General features: G+C 44.3%; 2 protein-coding genes across 5 annotated transcripts; both read left to right on the forward strand.

The window, feature by feature from the left end:
* Nucleotides 1–626: 626 nt before the first annotated feature.
* Nucleotides 627–9263, forward strand: ntd5 (ntl-dependent gene 5). Its single transcript, XM_046400625.1, has 8 exons — nucleotides 627–776; nucleotides 1999–2133; nucleotides 2548–2739; nucleotides 6606–6729; nucleotides 7222–7298; nucleotides 7881–8063; nucleotides 8325–8522; nucleotides 8647–9263. Exons 1-8 carry the CDS (start codon nucleotides 659–661, stop codon nucleotides 8727–8729), a joined length of 1110 nt encoding a protein of 369 aa, XP_046256581.1. The 5' UTR covers nucleotides 627–658; the 3' UTR covers nucleotides 8730–9263.
* Nucleotides 9264–9427: 164 nt separating this feature from the next.
* On the forward strand, nucleotides 9428–14804 carry LOC124065335 (zinc finger E-box-binding homeobox 1). Of its 4 annotated transcripts, none has more exons than XM_046400620.1 (3): nucleotides 9428–9573; nucleotides 10572–13085; nucleotides 13744–14804. In XM_046400620.1, the coding sequence occupies exons 2-3, from the start codon at nucleotides 10596–10598 to the stop codon at nucleotides 14098–14100; spliced, it is 2847 nt and encodes a 948-aa protein (XP_046256576.1). In that variant the 5' UTR covers nucleotides 9428–9573; nucleotides 10572–10595; the 3' UTR covers nucleotides 14101–14804. The 4 variants fall into 4 exon arrangements, with proteins under 4 accessions (XP_046256576.1, XP_046256579.1, XP_046256580.1 ...); XM_046400623.1 differs by lacking the exon at nucleotides 9428–9573 and adding an exon at nucleotides 9580–10258; XM_046400624.1 differs by lacking the exon at nucleotides 9428–9573 and adding an exon at nucleotides 9580–10218.
* The last annotated feature ends 1992 nt before the right edge of the window (nucleotides 14805–16796 follow it).

A 16796-nucleotide genomic window follows, 5' to 3' on the forward strand; every position in this document is an offset into this window, starting at 1 on the left:
CAGACTAGAATATGCAGTGAATTGCCTCGAGACCTCTTGTTTTGATATCCTCCCTGTTTGTTCGCATTGTGTGCATTCCTTGAATAGATAAAGCAATTCAAATATGCAGTCTTGCTCAACAAAAGGCAATGCAGCTCCCTTTGGACACTTAGGGGGTATTTTACACATTTCTAAATTAAGTCCACTGGATGTTTTCAGGAGTAAAGCACTCACAGATAGGATCAGTCCTCCAGTGCAGCTGAGGTAGAATATTTAGTTCACAAGTGGGTATAATTAGAAAATAAAAGCTTCTGAACCAGCCTTGAAATCAAAAAGACAATGCTATAAAAGATATAAATCACAGTAGGCAGCATGGTCAGATGTATAGGCGGGGCGGTCATGACATCAGATAAACTCCTGTTGTTAGCATTTCCTGTTTGATTATTCCGGTTTTATTATTGTGTCTGTATGCAACAGCCTTGTGTATGTCATCCCCTTTATCTGCTGTCTCAGAAGAAATGGGTGAAAGGTCCTTCAGAGTGGAATTTTCCTCAAATCTCTCCTCCTCAACGCGAACCAGATGTGTGCTCCTGGGCTGCCCCCTCCCGACACCCTCTCGCCATCCCCCACCTCCCCCTTCTCTACCCCACTCCCACCCTTTGTTCCCCCGTCTTTAAAAATGCTGTGTCTGCTGTCTCTCCCTCAAATCGTCTCAGGCCTGACTTCAAGGATGGACTGTGCACTGCTGCTGCTGTCCCTGTGGGCTCTGATGGGCACGGTGTCCCTGCAGGCTTCAGGTAAGACCACTGACTCTCACACCTATCATCCCTCACACCTGATCGCTATCACTGAACCTTGCAGACATAATGAATACAGCCAGACTGTGACTAAATACTGGGAATAAATGCAAAAAAGACCATAAGTGTCCTACTGAGTGTCCTCAGGCAGTGCAATTAAAGGACAGTTGGACTTTACTCTGCTAACCTGCTCTGTACACATGCATTTTATATAAACAAAACCAAAATATGAAGACGATCACATAACCACAGCTAGCTGTCTGTGTATTTTATCCTTTAAACAGCTGCACTCAGTGCAGTCAGGACTAACTAAGACTGGGACTGTGCATTGTGTACATTTTAGATGGTTGATATTCACAGACCACTGACTGAAAACCGGCTCAGCTGGCTCAGTCGTGTTTATGCTGAATTAAAATAAATTTCATGGGTCTGAATTACCGGTACCACACAGTACATAGTCATGGTAAATGGGTTATATAATTTGGTGAAAGCAAATGCTTCTGTTGGATCATCGTTGACCTTTCACACACCCTCATAGATGTTTCTAGGTCTGATGATATGCAGTAATTATTTAGATGCTTGGTGTATGTACTGTACGCCATGTCTCCATGATGTCCTGGGACGATGGTGTGTGCATTAGCGCTGCACATGTGTGTTGACATGTGCTGTGGGCAGAGTGAATACAGTAGTACACATGTTTTCATTCTGAGAAATGAAAAATAGGGAACCTCCCCGCTATAAATGTTCTGGAAATCCAGGGTGCGTTGAAGTTGTACAAGTGGAACATTTGGTTTTATGATGTGTGATGGAATACGTATGGAAAGGTGAGGAGGTATTAAAGATACTCTTGTATACTGTTCAAATAAGAATTGCATTTTTAGTTAATGTTTCTCCACTCGCACAGTAAACATCAGTCACGCCAGTTGGTGAGACGACAATCTCACTTTTCTATAAAAAACAAGATTGATAGCTGAATGGCAAAGAGTAATAAAGCCTGCCATCTAACTACTTACTCATCTGGCAACCTGGGTGGAAAATGTTTGCCCGGCCACCCACGCAAAATTTACTTTCCTTCAAACAGAAAACAAAGCAGAATTGGCAAACAAACTCTCAATTACGGCCCTCAGCGTTTGCGTTTTTTTATGAGGGGCCATGAATGACTGGAAGCAAACAAACAGACAATTGCTGTGATGGTGTGACAGTGTGTGTGGTATCACAACAGGATCGTGTCCAGAGAGGCTTCTGGGAGAAGAGAGGAGGAGGACGTGTCCTCGGCCCTGCAAAGCTGACAGCGACTGTGGCAACAAACGTCAGTGTCTGTGTGACGGCCAGTGTGGTCTCAGCTGTGTGGCTCCAGGTAACCATTTGTATGCATGTGTGGGCTCAGTTGTCACTGTGAACACCATTGTGGGCTCAGCCATTAAAAGTGTTTGTGTGCGTATACCCAGCTGTGCCAACATACATCTGTGTGTGTGTGTGTGTGTGTGTGTGTGTTTTCCTGGAAAATAGATTAAAAACCTTGCTTATGTACAAAATCTGGGCTCAGAATGTTTCCTATGTGAGTGCTGAACACAAGCTTTTCATTATGCCTGTGCATTGTAAAAGGGGCACAGTGCACAGACCCGTTCTCATTATACAACCTCATTAGTGCCTTTTCAAAATGGTTTAGCCCTAAACATTTCATTTGTCTTGTACAAGGAACACTCCAGTACATTTTGTGAAATGTTCTGCTCCCTTACCACTCGCTTTCTCTCCTCTCTCTCCTCCTCAGGTCGAACTTGTCCCTGGCCTCTACCCCCTGGTGAAAACTCAGTGGCTCGCCTCCTCTCTCCCACTCACTCCTTCTCTGCCCTGCTTGAAGTGCACTGCAAGCCAGGATTCACACTGCCCAGTGGCTTGGATGTCACTATTCGCCGTTGTCAAGGTGACAGACAGTGGAGTGGGGATGAGCCCATCTGCATAGGTGGGTTTGAGTTCAACAGAAAAGTTCTTATTCTGGTTCCTTCACTGCATATTCACACCACAAGCAATAAACATATGCAAGAATTTTTCTGCAGTATTTATTATTTTTCTCAAACTAAATATTGCCTCTCTTGTGCATGTGTGTGCATCTGCATAGTTCATGTGTTTAGGTCAATGGCATGATCCAGGATTAAACTTAGCTTTTACTTTGTTTTTATGCAAGACAGTCAGACAGAGTCAGACAGACAGCAATAGAGGGAAGGATGGAGAGAGAGAGAGAGAGAGAAAGAGAGGTATTCAGAAATGAAACCCCTCTGCGATTGTGTCGACTGAGACATTGCACAACTGGGACCTATTCTCCTCATCACCATAGCAACCAGAGCTTTAGTTGTTCATGTTGGCCATCTGAATATTTTACTGTGGAAGTGCTGATAAGTTGAAAGAGGAAAGAAAAGCTGAACACACACAGGTGTGTGCGCATGCATGAATACCATATGGATGTCCATGTATATATGTAGCATGTGCACCGCAGCACAGAAAACTATGTTTTTAGTTACTATATACAATAGAAGAAAAACCCAAATTACAACCTAAAAATGGAATTAGAAAAGATTTTAAGTTCATTATAACCTTCAGTCATGTTGTTTCTAAGCTCCTGTTGTGCTAGAGGCCTTCTCTTATATTTGTATAATTCATATTAACCTGAAACAAACACAGATGAACAGGTTTGCTTGAAAGATGTACCTGCCTTATGTAGTCCATAGGGACCAGAACAGAGCTGCAGACACACATAAACAAATACAGGAGCAGCTGAAGCCAGTCCTTAGAGAAAACTCACAGGACTATCCAGTAATTACTGGTTATAACCACCGATGTGCCCAAAACAATAATGTGGTTGAGCATTTGTGCATTCTGTCAGTCTAAATATAGAACAAAAAATGATAAATCTGAATAGGTGGCTCACAAATTACATTTTATCTAAGGCTGTGTAGCCCTATTTCTGCTATATCTGTGCTGTGTGGCTGCACAGCACTACACGAAGTAAAGCCATCAATAGTTCTTACTGTCTTGACACATTTCATCATCATGCAGCACCAGGAAATATGGTTTTTAGTGACTGCTTGTGTCAGCCTGACAGCTCTGATAAATAACAATGCAATTTCAACTGCAAATGTCCGAGTCCTGCTGCATTAATCTCACACCTGGAGCTACAGTAAACGTGCTTTCTTAGGAATCCTCAACCCAGCTGGGTCCCTGTCTCACCCTCGAGATTTTGTATCTTTTCTAAGATGTGAAATGAGGATACGATTATCAGCCCTCTCGTGGAGTATCCTCCTGCTGAGAGACGGGCAGAAGGTAGGTGGGTTTTGAACGTGTGAGAGCGTTTGTATTGTGCGTCCTTTGCATGTGTGTTAGAGTGTGAGTCGAGCTCCTTCATGCCTGTTGAGAGGCAGTGGGCGGCAGATCACTGTCAAAGTGGCACAAAGCTGCATGCACACAGTGTGAGCGTGAGTGTGTGTGAATGTGTGTTTATAGGAGAGAGGTACAGAGATTTTTTTTCTGTATACATTAGATGTGTATGTGTGTGTGGGGGGGGGCTGGATTGCACATGTGTTAGAGAGTTTCTGTGTGTGTTGTGTGTGCGTGTGTGTGTGTGTGTGTGTGGGCGACAGATCACAGTCAGGAGAGTCAGAGAGTTCTCTTGCTCATGCTGCTCCAGGCCTTTCTGTTCCCTGTTCTCCTCTCCTCTGCTCTCCTCTCTCATCCTCTTTTCCTCTCATCTCTTTCTCCTCTCATCCTCTTCCATCTGAGGCCTCCGATAAGGTCTCTCTCTCTCTACAATGGGAGCCAAGGACAAGCATGCAGCTTTAGGCTATTTGGTTTGTGATGTGCACAAGTGTGTGTGTGATTGTGGGAGAAAGACAGTAAAAGCACAACCTTTACCATCTCTGGCCTCAGTCAGATTGCTGTGTATTTAATGTTGTGGTTCATTCAAAATCACTGTGTTTTAATACTGAGATGAATTTGATATACCTGCTTCATAGCAGTTTGGTGCTGCAGCCTGTGTGGGCGGCAGCAGTACGAGGCAGAAGAAGGGGCGATATGTGAAAACAGAACTCGGCTTCGGGCTCTCATCCGCAGCCAAACAGACTTGTAACTCTCCCTCTCCCATAGGTCCCTTTACATTCTTATATTAACGTTTCTCAGTTTCAGATACCTAAGACAGCCCTCAGGCAAGAGCTGTCTCTGCCTTTCAAAGCCGCGTTCAGCTCCGAAACCCCACATCTGATGGAGCCCAGGTCACTCCAACCTCTCTCCAAGCACCACTCTTGATATTTATATTTTCACGAGCATGAGGCACTCAAACTTCCAGGAGTGAACAGTGCCAGGTGTTATACAATCACAGATATTGCTGTGAGATGGGAGAGGTGTGGGGCGGCGTTTCACCTGCTTCTCGAACTTTGATTTATTACCTAAGAAGGGTTATTTCAACTTAAATAGAACAAGACACTGGGTGAAACACCTCTGTTGGTCACAAGCTAAATAGAAACAATTGGATAATACAAGTCAAACGAGGTAACAGGAAGGATGTGGCTTCCTCTGTCCATCTGTTTTTCTTCCCTGCTTCTCTTTATATTCTTTCACTGTTTCCCTCAAGTATCCTTCCTCCTCTTTTTGCTAATGGCTGTTTTGGGTAAAATTAGGTCCACATTTATCAGTTACACACTAATTCTAATGTGCTTTCAGTGATTGTGTGGGTACATGTGGGGCTACACGTCTATTGGGTTGTGTTTACTTCTATGAATCACAGTACACAGTAGACACACACCGAATGTTGCTGCATTTCTTTCTGAGGAGCTTTACACACTGCATACATCACTGTCACTATAGGACAGTGGTGGAAGAAATATTCACATGCTTTACTTCACAAAAGTAGTAATAGTACAGTGTAAATGATTTCAAGATTTTCCATAAGTACAGTAAAAGTACAGAATGTACTGAAAGTAAAAGTATTCATTATGTCGATATAGTGTTAAGACTATGATATATTTTTGTCACTTTAGGTCTCCCCATTTTTCATTTATGAGCAGTACATAAACATTTAACAGACAGTATTACACACTAAAGCTAAGTATTACTCATATTTTATTATTGCATTAATTATTACAGGTGCCTTAGTGCATAAACAGCATTTTAATGCAGGGACTGGTTAAAGCAAAGCTCATCACTTTACACTGTATATATATATATATATGTTATGTATTTGTACTCTAATATTTATTGTATTTACAGTCTTAATCTGCCATGTAACTAATAATTGTGAGGAGTAAAAAGTACAATATTTTCATCTAAACTGTGAGTAAAATATTGAACTGTTAAGTGGCATGATTTTAAAATACTAAAGTACAAGTACCTCAAAATTGTATTTAAACCTGCAGTGTGGAACTCGCGTCCCCCTACTTATTGAAGTGAGAGTAATTAAGAAACGGCGTCGACACACGCTGATAACGCGTCTGCAGGTGAGCTCGCTCGTGAAGCTGCACCGATGGTTAGCCATGTTCGTTCCTAGGCACTAGGCATTGTGTGAACCTGTGTGGCATGAATTTAAAAGTCTTGCGATCCAGTTATAAGTACTGCACTTGACTAAATGTACGCAGGCACATTCCACTACTGCTATGGGAAGATGTGTATTTTCTGTTGAAGAAATGGCATGAAAGTAATTGAAGGTTTTTCTGACGGTTTGGGTATTTTTGTCTTCGATGCAGGACCTCCTACTTGCTGTGGAGTATTTATTTATGTGTCTGTTACTTAAATAAACAATAAAGACAACAAAGTCTTTAACCTCCTGTCTTCTCTGACCTTCAGAGGCTCAACCACCTGAACCAGCCGCTGTCCAAACCTGCCCTCTGCCTGAAGAAGTCATCAACAGCTTCAGCATCCAGGGCGATGCTACAGTAGGAACTTCCATCCGCTACAGCTGCCTGTCTGGGTAAGGGGGGGGGTTAAGGTTGTGAGTGCGTAGGCAGAGGCTATGAAAACCTGAAATGATGCAAAGGTAGAAACGGAGGAAGTGAGAAGATGGGGATGGAGTGTGAAGAGGAGGGAGGGAGTGGTGGAGGAAATGCTTCATTGCAGGAAAGGTGTTGGGGAACGATGGATGATGAGTGATGAATGTCAGGGAATTCATTTTGATCTCCCAGCTGACGATCTCTCCATTGAACTAACTGGGTCATTACAGTCTAATCTTGTATTGACTCCCCTTTACACACTGACTCATCCACAGGATAAGATGAGCCTAAGTGGATGTGTCAGCCAGAACTGTGCACACAACATTTAGACACTGTGAAAGAGAGACAGAGTGGAAAAGGGAATCATTTACACCTTCTTTCATCACTTTATTTAGACGAAGCTCCTTAGCTGTCTGTACTGTAAATGTCACACTGCCATCTGTCTCCATCACTCTCTCCCTTCTCTCCTACAGGGCAGATATGGTGGGGAGCAGTGAAAATTTCTGCCTGGATAACCAGACCTGGCAGTATCCTCACCCCATCTGTAAAAGTATGTGTGCAGTAGTGAACTGTATTGTACACTGGCTGTGTGTGTGTGTGTGTGTGTGAGCAGGCATGTGTGTTGCTTTGTCCTCATTCATCTTTCAAGAATAGCAGAAGACGGGTTGGTGGTTGGTTGCGTGTGAGTGACTGGACTGAGAGACCTGTGAGTTTATTTTGCGAGGATGTAAATTTATTCGTCGTGTGTGTGTGTGTGTGTGTGTGTGTGCAGATATTTAAAAAAAGAGAGAATGAAAGGAGACAGACAGAAACACACAAACGTCTTCAGATATACAGTATGCCTTTTCAAGAGCTACTGCTCTGTTTCACGGTGCTTTTCTGTCACCTTGTGGTTAAACATGGAATTGCATGGCCTTTTCCACAGTGAGGAACACAGAGAGGCTGCTTCTCAAGTCACACTACATGGCTGGCTTTTGTTAGGGCAAAGGACAAAAGATAGAAGGGTTGTAGTAGTTTCAAGCTTCTGTTCTCATACCTTTATAGGTTATAGTAACTCTGCTCCTCTATCTTTTAAAGTTTAGTGGATATCCCGAATAATCAGACTGATAATCTTCTCCTGTCGCTCTCTTAGATGTGTACTGCCAGCCTCCTCGGGAGGTGGAGCAGGGCTATGTGGTCGCCGTCCAGAAGACTGAGTATGAAGTTGGCTTTGACATCCATTACCTTTGTAAAAAGAACTTTCTGCTGGATGGACCCCAGAAGGTCACCTGCCTGTCGAATGGCAGCTGGAGTGCACCGCCTCCATATTGCAGAGGTGAGGGATGTTTCAAATGGCCACACCACAAATATAATGTATGCATTTGATGAGTTTAACTCAAAATGTCAATCCTCTCCCAAAAAAAATTCAAATTCAAATTCAATGACACATTCAGCGGATGCAAAATACTAATATGCTAGTTACATTAACATCCATACAAAATACACAGTCGTGAACACAGTGCACATGCACTCAAGAAACCACAAAGCATTGTCTGTTATATTTTATATTTTCATACCTTGTTCATCAACTTCACAGCTCGCTGTCTCATCCCTGCTGAGCGAAGCCGTGTGGTGATTGGTGGAGTGAAGCGCTGGCCATTTGATGTTACAGACGCCATGGTTCCTCACGGAGAAAATGTGATGTTCTACTGCAAACACCCCGACAAGCAGTGCAGCTTCACTGCAACTCAGACCTGCTTTGATGGAAAGCTGCAGCCACCAGCCTGCTACCTTGGTAAAACCTGGACCACCCACACAAGCCGTCCTTTTCTTTTTCAGCACGTCAAGAACCCGAGTGCGGCGCTTGATGACAGTTGGAGACTTCTAGAATAATCATGCATCTCCTCTTTGTTTTTCAGAGCCCACATGGTTGCAGTATAAACTTTTCCCTCACCGGCTGGTTTCAGAGATTGAAGCATGCGAGGCTGGTGATGTGGAGTGATGACATGGATGTCTGACCTCGCCCCGTTCGACACTCATTAAACTGTGTCACACCTCCTGACACACCCCAGCAAACATCACCCAGAGCAGTCTTTTTCCAGTCTGCAGCTTTGCTTCCTCAACTATCTATGATTGTGGTCTATTAGACGCTGAAATATTTTTCACAGCTCGTGTGGATCAGTAGGCTAAGCTGTCTATCCTGTGCCCAGGGCCTTTGTCACTCTCTCCTGCATCCCGTCAAACTGCAGGCGTAATTATAATCCGCAAACCCCTCAAGTATTACTTTGATCCTCGTCCAGCTTGAGCCAATGCATCCTGTAGATGAAATCCATAGGCCTTTGAGATGATGTATATATAAAGTATTAGTACATGCTATATCAGTTGTGTCTGTGATGATACCTCCATATAGCCTAACTCTTAATGCCTTGACTCTGTGAGATCTCACTATGTGATCTTTCTTTCCCTTGTTGAGCGTGACGCATCAAGCCTTGAGGCTTGTAAGTGTTTGTTTGGAATAAAGTAATGCCTAAACGGCTTTTGCTCTCTGGTTTCCTCTCATTATGACACGCAGAGCGCTGTCGTGTGAGTTCAAGTTCATCTTTCTCCATCCTCTTCATCACTCTCCTGCTTTGCCTCCCGTCACTGTGACTCTCAGGCGCACAGAGAGCCTTTCTTTGCAGCTGCAGGTTCAACAGTACTCATAGGCTGAACATGGCTACTGGTCGGACCCGGTAGGCTGCGACACCATAGCAACTCCCCTTGACCCCTCCCTCCCTCGGCATTCGCAGCATCACCCTTTACACTGCACAGTCATATTTGGTCCTCCGGAAATATCCTCAGCACGGGTAAGCCAGTCCCTATGCAGCGAGAGTATGGGTGGAGTATAGTTTAAAATACAGTTTTAAATGTATCGAAGGGGTGTCCGGCGCGTCCTACGCCGCCTCTGATAGCAGGGCTGGAGGAAATGGCTGCTCGCCGGGAAAGTTTGTCCTAAAGCTACCGGACGTTGCGCTCTCGGTGTCTCGGACCCTCGGCTCTAAAATGGCTGGCTGTAGGTCCGAGGAAGCTCCGGTGCAGAGGCGAGGATCCGCACCACATCGCGAATGTGTGTAAATATACACGTTTCTTTACTCCGACCGACGCGTTAGTGGTGGCGTTGTCCCAGGTCCGAGAGCTGACAAGGCACACACGCACCACATTAATGGCATTTCGGACCTAGGACTGTGCGTAATGGCGTCCACCGCGGACAGAGCTCCCGGGTTTATCCCCGACAGGCTTTCTTTTCTTTTTTTTTTTGAATAAGGTCATACTTGCGAAATACAATATGAATACTGTTCTAAGGCGAATTTGAAATAAAACGCCGTAATGTTTATGCTGCATGTGGACGACAGAAGTATGAGAGAGGAAATGTTATTTCGCTCACATTCTTCGGACCCTTCCGTACTCCGGTGCGTTTCTCTGAATTATCGACTGCACCGGTCGACCCCTCGGTAAGAAATTCGCTGAGCTGGGATTTCGTATCATATCCAGGTAACCAACGCAATTAGCAGGACGGTCTGATGTGAGGGGGAGGTGGGGGGGTCAAATGTGTCGACCATCGTGTCAGACTGAGGAGTTAGGGGGGCACAGTCTGCTTCGTCCACAGGCTGTGAGAATTATGACAAATCAGTCAATATTGGCTTCTGCTCTAAACTTGACCCCAATAAACACAATTGTGACATTGAGTTTTTACAGCCATCCCAGGATATTTGTTTAATTCCCTTGCTGCAATGAAACGTGTTTACTTGTATGCTAATTTTGCTACTCTGAGTTTCTAATTTCTTATTTTATTCCTGTTTTATAGAAATATAAATGAGTATGCCCCAAAATGGATTCTCAGTTGGCTTCAGTCCTGACCAGTGGCAGCCTGAATGTCCAAAATGGCAGCCAGTGTGCAGAGGGATCAGGGCCAGTGACAGAGGTTTTTCTGGAACCAAAGGAAAAAACCTCATCCAGTACTGTACCAGGTAACCTCCAGTACTTCCCTGTCAAGGCAGCAGTGACCATCAGGCAAGACGCTCTATCAATCAATGGGAAAAAGCCAGAGGTGGGCGGGACTTGTAAGCCAGCCTCTCAGGAAACAAGCAAGATTGTCGGGTTCAGACAGCCAATCACAGTAAAGACTGGAGTGCCTGTGTTGCGCAGCCGACCAATCAGACTCAAAATTGTTGTTCCCCCACAGCGCAGGAGGCCAATCACAAACTCTGCCATCAGCCTGACCAAAGACTTTCAGTTTAGAAGGCCTGTTTCAGTCTCATCTGGAGCAGTGATCACAGAAAAACACAGAAGTAACATCCAAGTATCTGCTGGCAAGAATGAAGGAGAAATCAAGGGAGTTACTTATCAACAGACTGAGGATGACAAACCAGATTCGTTCCATGAGACAGAGGCAGAGAGACTGGAAAAAATGTGCAAAGAGGGAGATGTTTTGGGTGCTAAAATCCACACTAATGGGACAGAATCTCCTTTAACCTCCAGCACTAATACATTTAAAATACTGAGCAAGCAAGGCATTAAAGAGGAAACCACAGAGGGAGAAACAGGGGAGAATACTCCCATAATTTTCAGAGAAATGGACTTCAAGTCCTGTAAGACGTTTGATAAGGAGGACATGGAGGAACAGACAGAACCACTGGACCTGAGTTTGCCCAAGAAAAGAGAGAGTCGAGAGAGGAGGTGTGGACGCTTTCTGGAAGATTGTGGCTGTGAGAGCTTGCTGATCATGGAGGTGGATGAATATGAGGGAGAAGGAGACAGAGACATAGTAGAAGAGGACAACGAGGGGTATCAAGAGGACTCTGTGCTGCATGTGGACAGCACTGATACACTTGAAGACTCTCTCCTGTCTCCCTCTTTCTTTTCTACCTCTGTCTTTACCTCCCTCTCCTCTATAGACGGCGGCGACACTGACAACTTTCTTTTCATAGATGACCAGGGAATCCCGTATACTCTTAGTCCAGATGGACTCAAAGTGCCGCAACTCGATGCTTTCACGTCAGAGACTCCTCAGTCAGATCAGGCTAATTCAGCAGAGGTAGTAGGAAGGGGGTCGCCACGATTGGCCCCCATAGCAGATCCGAGCCTCAGCCAAAGTTTAGATAATGCACTAAATGTACCTTCGGATGATCATAACCCCACACCAGCCCATGCGACTGACTCTCTATCTCTAGCTGTTGATCAGGCAAAGACTCCAGAAGTCTTCACAAGTTTGATTACAAACTCAGATGGCTCTAAGGCCGCAGAGCCAAGCGTTACCTCTGTTCAGGCTAATGCTGTTCTGTCCCCTTCTTCTGAGATATCGGTCCCCACCCAGCCCATTCAGATCCTCACAAACCCTTCTACCAACACTCCGATTCTCCTGCTGTCATCCTCCTCTTCCTCTTCTCAGTTCTCTTCGGCTCCAGTGGGTGTCACGCTTCCCTTTTCAGTTACCCAGACCGCATGTGCTACATCGGCCCCCATGTTCCTCCTCCTTTCATCTGTCCCTTCTTCCCCTGGTGACTCTGCCTCTGCCTCCACTCCTATGGCTGTCCTTGACCCCTCAACTGGCCAGTTGGCCCAGATCACAGCAGCCTCAGCCCCAGTCTCCCTCTCTTTGCCCTCTGGTCAAGTCAGCACCCTGGGATCACCTCTGCCTCCGGTGTCTCACCCCATCATCAGACTGAGCCCCAATAACCCCCCTGTCATCCTGTCGGGAGTGAACAGTGTAAACTCCGGCTCTGTCCTCACCTCTCTTATGGCTCGTTCATCCCCCCCGGCTCTTCAAAACGACAACCACAGCAGCTCGATTCCCCTCCTTCTTTCTCAAATCAGCTCTTCCGATTCAAATTCTGGAAGTGAAGCCATATCTGTTGAAGAAGTCCCAAATGAAAACAACAAGCCATCGACTTCTACAGCATCCTCTCCGCACCCACAGGCTGCTAGTTTGTCCTATGACCCCTTAGCTCGGCCTGGTTCAGAGGCCCAATCACCAGCCTCAGAGCCCCAATTCGACCCGTCTGACCTGCACTCACAACATTTACCTCTGGATGACCATCTTTACTTCTCCAACTCTGCAGCTCCTCCCTCACCTGCCAGCGAACTCAGTCTCTCCTCTGGTAAACTCAAGCCCCCTGACCCTCTCGATCCACTGGATCCTCTCTCTCCAGCGGCGTCACCCAACGCTATGGGCCCTCGCAGGGTGCTGTACTGCCAGCTGTGCCCGCGGGTCTTCTTTTACCTCTCCGACCTTGAGCGCCATGCCATCACTCACTCTCAGAAGAAGCCCCACGTTTGTCAGCAGTGCGGCAAAGCCTTCAAACGCTCCAGCCATCTGCAGGTCAGTGTGAGCTAATCACACCGTCGTTTCATCAGCAATATAAGTAAAAACACAACTTTCTTGAACAGATGTTACAGATTACGAGTGCTGTGTTCAAGCTGCGAAAATAATCCTGGCATTTGATCACCTTTTAAGCTGATATTTTAGCAAACAGCTGCTTATATATGCACCCAGCAGAGATGGGGCAACATGAGCATTTGTTTGGAGTCATGTTTGTGGCCACCTGATGAAGAAGCTCGGTTCACTCGCCTCGTAGCTTTGTCTTAGTCTTCTCCATCTCCAGAGGGATAAATCCGGCTCTTTCGTCGCTAAATGTTCCGCTCTGCTCGACAGCTAGTCACTAACTGTGTCTGTTTATCATTAGGCGATGGGCAGGTAGCATTCATTAATTTTTAAGAGGTTTTCTGTAAAGAGTTAAGAGGTATTCTGAAAGCAGCTGCCAGCATGATGATGAAAGCACTGAGAGTGAACCAAAACAGTAAAAGTTTCTAATAAATCACACCACCGAGCTGAAAGGCGCTACTAGGCTCCAGGTGAACTGCTTCGGTTTGGTGTCCTTGTGGATTCATCACTACGAGTGAACTCTTTCAGGACAGTAAAAGTGCTGAGTGATATTTTCACCAATCTTTTATTTAGTGTTTTCTCTTTTCCTCAACAGAGACACAAGCACATTCACACAGGCCAGAGGAACTTTGTGTGCCCCATCTGCGGCAAACGCTTCAGGGAGGCCGGTGAGCTCCAGCGCCACCAAAGGGTCCACACGGGAGAGAAACCCTACCAGTGCCAACTTTGCCACACGCGCTTTGCCGAGCGCAACACGCTACGTCGACACACCAAACGCAAACACCCTTACCACCAAGTAGCCATGGAAATGCTGAACGAGAGAGGAGGAGGCGGTCGAGGAGCCGGAGGAGGCGGCGGCGGCGGATCTGGAGTGCAAGAGCAGGAGAGCGCTGAATGGTACAGCTCTACTGTATCTAATTTGGATAACTCAGAGTCTGAGGGGGAAACTTAAAGACATGCCTGCACGTAGGCTCCAAAGTAAAGGGACGAGATCATTTGTAACTCTGGTTAGACACTAAACTTTCCTTATTAATAAACATTCAAAAAAGGGAGCACTTGCAATTTTTTTATTATGATTTTAAGGTAAATTATTTGTATGAATGTATATTATTCCCATTCCATTTAATGGTCCAAAAATAGTCATACATGATTTTGAGCCTTCCTGTATGAAAAATATTGCGTATATGAAAGGGAAAGCTTATGCTTAAAATCATGCTTTTTTTATGCGAATTCAAAATAATAATGAGATGAAATTGCATTCCCGTAAAGTTCACGATAAAAAAAAAACCCTCAAGTGCTCAGAAAAGAATGATAACTTACTTTCTCTGAACAATCCTCTGCTCTAGTTGTATATACGAGGAGTACTATTTGTAAGAGCTGCACTTCTGCACTATATTCTGTGAAAGATGTGATCTATCTTTCGTACCGTCAGAGACACTGTGAGTCATTTGCACTTGTTTTACTTTAACTCAATGTTCACTTTTTATTGTGAAGGAAAATGCCTGCTTCTTTTGTTGCAGCTGTCGATTTTATGAATTGTGTTCATATCACTTAAGAATTTTACCATATGTCTTGATTAATTTTAACCTGAACACTATATTCATATTTTTTGTTTCATGTAAATTATGTTAACTTATTTGAATTAAACTTCTTTAACTGTAACTGAATTGTTTTCCCGTCTTCTTTTTCGGTTCCACTTTCACACAGATGTTAAAAGAGTTGAGGTATAATCAAATTGGTTTTTCATTAAAAGATTTTAATCACATATAACTCTCCTTGGTAATGAACACAAGGCTCAGGGTCAATATCTGTCCTCAGAGTTGACTCTCTTTACTACATTAATCACCAAAAAAAACAACACCAGACTTTGCAGAGAAATTTGTGAGAGGGAGAAAAAGGAAAGGAAATACTTGATATATATCAGCTGGACTACCTCCAGGGAGTAATTGAGTTTGTAAGACAGTCCTCTGTTTTTTGCACTCTCTCAATTTTCTGCTCCATTTAAGCCATGGAGCCTAACAGAGCTAAGCTCCAGATAAGTTATTAAGTACTGTATCGCTCAAATGACCTGACTGGGTCCTCATGGCCGTACTGTTCGTATTTCTGTGCTGTATTCATTGTTGTCTTTTTAAACTATCCTAACTCCACATTCATGGAATAATTTTTTTGAAACACAAGCTCAAGATAAGTCTTACTTATCACTTTATCAGTTTAACAAATTGTTAAAGAACCGAAAAAAAATAAAAACGCGCCAAGTAATGTTTATAAATTCTCAGTGCCAGTCACCTTAATGGTATTGTTATGTATAAAAAAAATACCTTCACCACTTATATACATAGTGGCAGAAAATATTTAAAATATTTAATTAAAGATGTATTACAGGTTATTTACATGGAAAAGGATTTTAAACAAACTCATTTTTCTGCCTTTTTCATTCAGAGTTCATGTGTGCCTGTGAGTCACAGAAAATAATCATCATAATAATTCACAGATTTGAACATTTCGGTTTAATTTTATGGTCAACAGGCATAAATGTAAGAGCAAAATCTCCACACTGACACTTTAAACTTGTTTCCTTAAACTGGTTCTCTGCATGATATATAAATAAAATTATGTAACTATAAAGAAAACAAACTCCAGAGGGTGCCAAAAACAAACGTTTCCATCTTGGTTTTTGTGTCAGTCAGTGACTGTTTTACTCTGTGCTGTATGTTGACATCATGTTATTATTTTGAATATTATTAGTCACATTATTAAGGCTTATTAAAGTGCTACATACATAATACTGAGGTCACTCCGGGGGTTCAGCCATCAAATCAGTGCTGTTCTGTCGGTAAAAAAGAAAGAATGAGTTGACACAAAATGGTCCCTTAATTGACACCACCGGGCTGTTGCACTGCTGAGCCTACAAGGTCCTCAACACATGATGATGATGATGAATATTCAAGTGACCGAGTGTGTGAGATCAGCAACCCAGCTGGAGATGTGTACCAACAGTGCGGTAAATGTGTGTGCGCGCGCGTGTGTGTGTGTGTGCGCGAGGCTGGAAGCTGTCCAGATATCGCAGAGCTTCAAAGTGCAGTGACTGACAGACAGGTGGAAGACGGACAGAGATAGGACAGAAATCTGTGGAGTCTTTGTGTGTGTATGAAATCTGTCCCTCTGTGTGTGTGTGTGTGAGTGTGCGTGTGCGTGCCTGTGTTTGTGTTGCGTGAAGTGAAAGGGGCAGCAGGGCTTCTGAGTGGCACAGGGCACATGGCCAAGTGATTGAAGTGATAAAGGCAGAGCAGGAGAGGAGAGAGGGACGGGATCAGATCCAGTGATGAACGAGCAGGGAGAGGCAGCAGATGTAATGGAGTGTGTTAGACTGGTATGTTTCTGCTTTTTATTCTCTTTGATACATTCAACACTTTGATATGTTTGTTGTGTATCCGCTCTGTTGCATTGCAGGCGTCCAGTTATTGCCACTTTGAGCCAAAATGGCCAAAATGATGGAAAGCTAAACAAACCATGGATGGGTTTTGTTTTGGGGTGTCATTACACAGTTCAGCCATGTGAGGGCACACTTAAACTTGTGATGCGATGCATTTCCTGGCTTATTCCCATGGTGTCTCTCAGCTCTCTCAAATGGTGGAGGGATACTTACAC

The sequence above is a fragment of the Scatophagus argus genome, chromosome 9 (genome assembly GCF_020382885.2).
Source record: "Scatophagus argus isolate fScaArg1 chromosome 9, fScaArg1.pri, whole genome shotgun sequence".
In the NCBI taxonomy this organism is placed as follows: Eukaryota; Metazoa; Chordata; class Actinopteri; family Scatophagidae; genus Scatophagus; species Scatophagus argus.

Bases quoted from the DNA above. Each gene is read 5' to 3' on its own strand.
- ntd5 (XM_046400625.1), top strand. From the start codon at position 659: ATGCTGTGTCTGCTGTCTCTCCCTCAAATCGTCTCAGGCCTGACTTCA. The intron at 2,740-6,605 runs GTGGGTTTGAGT...TCTGACCTTCAG, and splicing joins GGATGAGCCCATCTGCATAG to AGGCTCAACCACCTGAACCA. The intron at 8,064-8,324 runs GTGAGGGATGTT...TCAACTTCACAG, and splicing joins ACCGCCTCCATATTGCAGAG to CTCGCTGTCTCATCCCTGCT.
- LOC124065335 (XM_046400620.1), top strand. From the start codon at position 10,596: ATGGATTCTCAGTTGGCTTCAGTCCTGACCAGTGGCAGCCTGAATGTC. The intron at 13,086-13,743 runs GTCAGTGTGAGC...TTTCCTCAACAG, and splicing joins AACGCTCCAGCCATCTGCAG to AGACACAAGCACATTCACAC.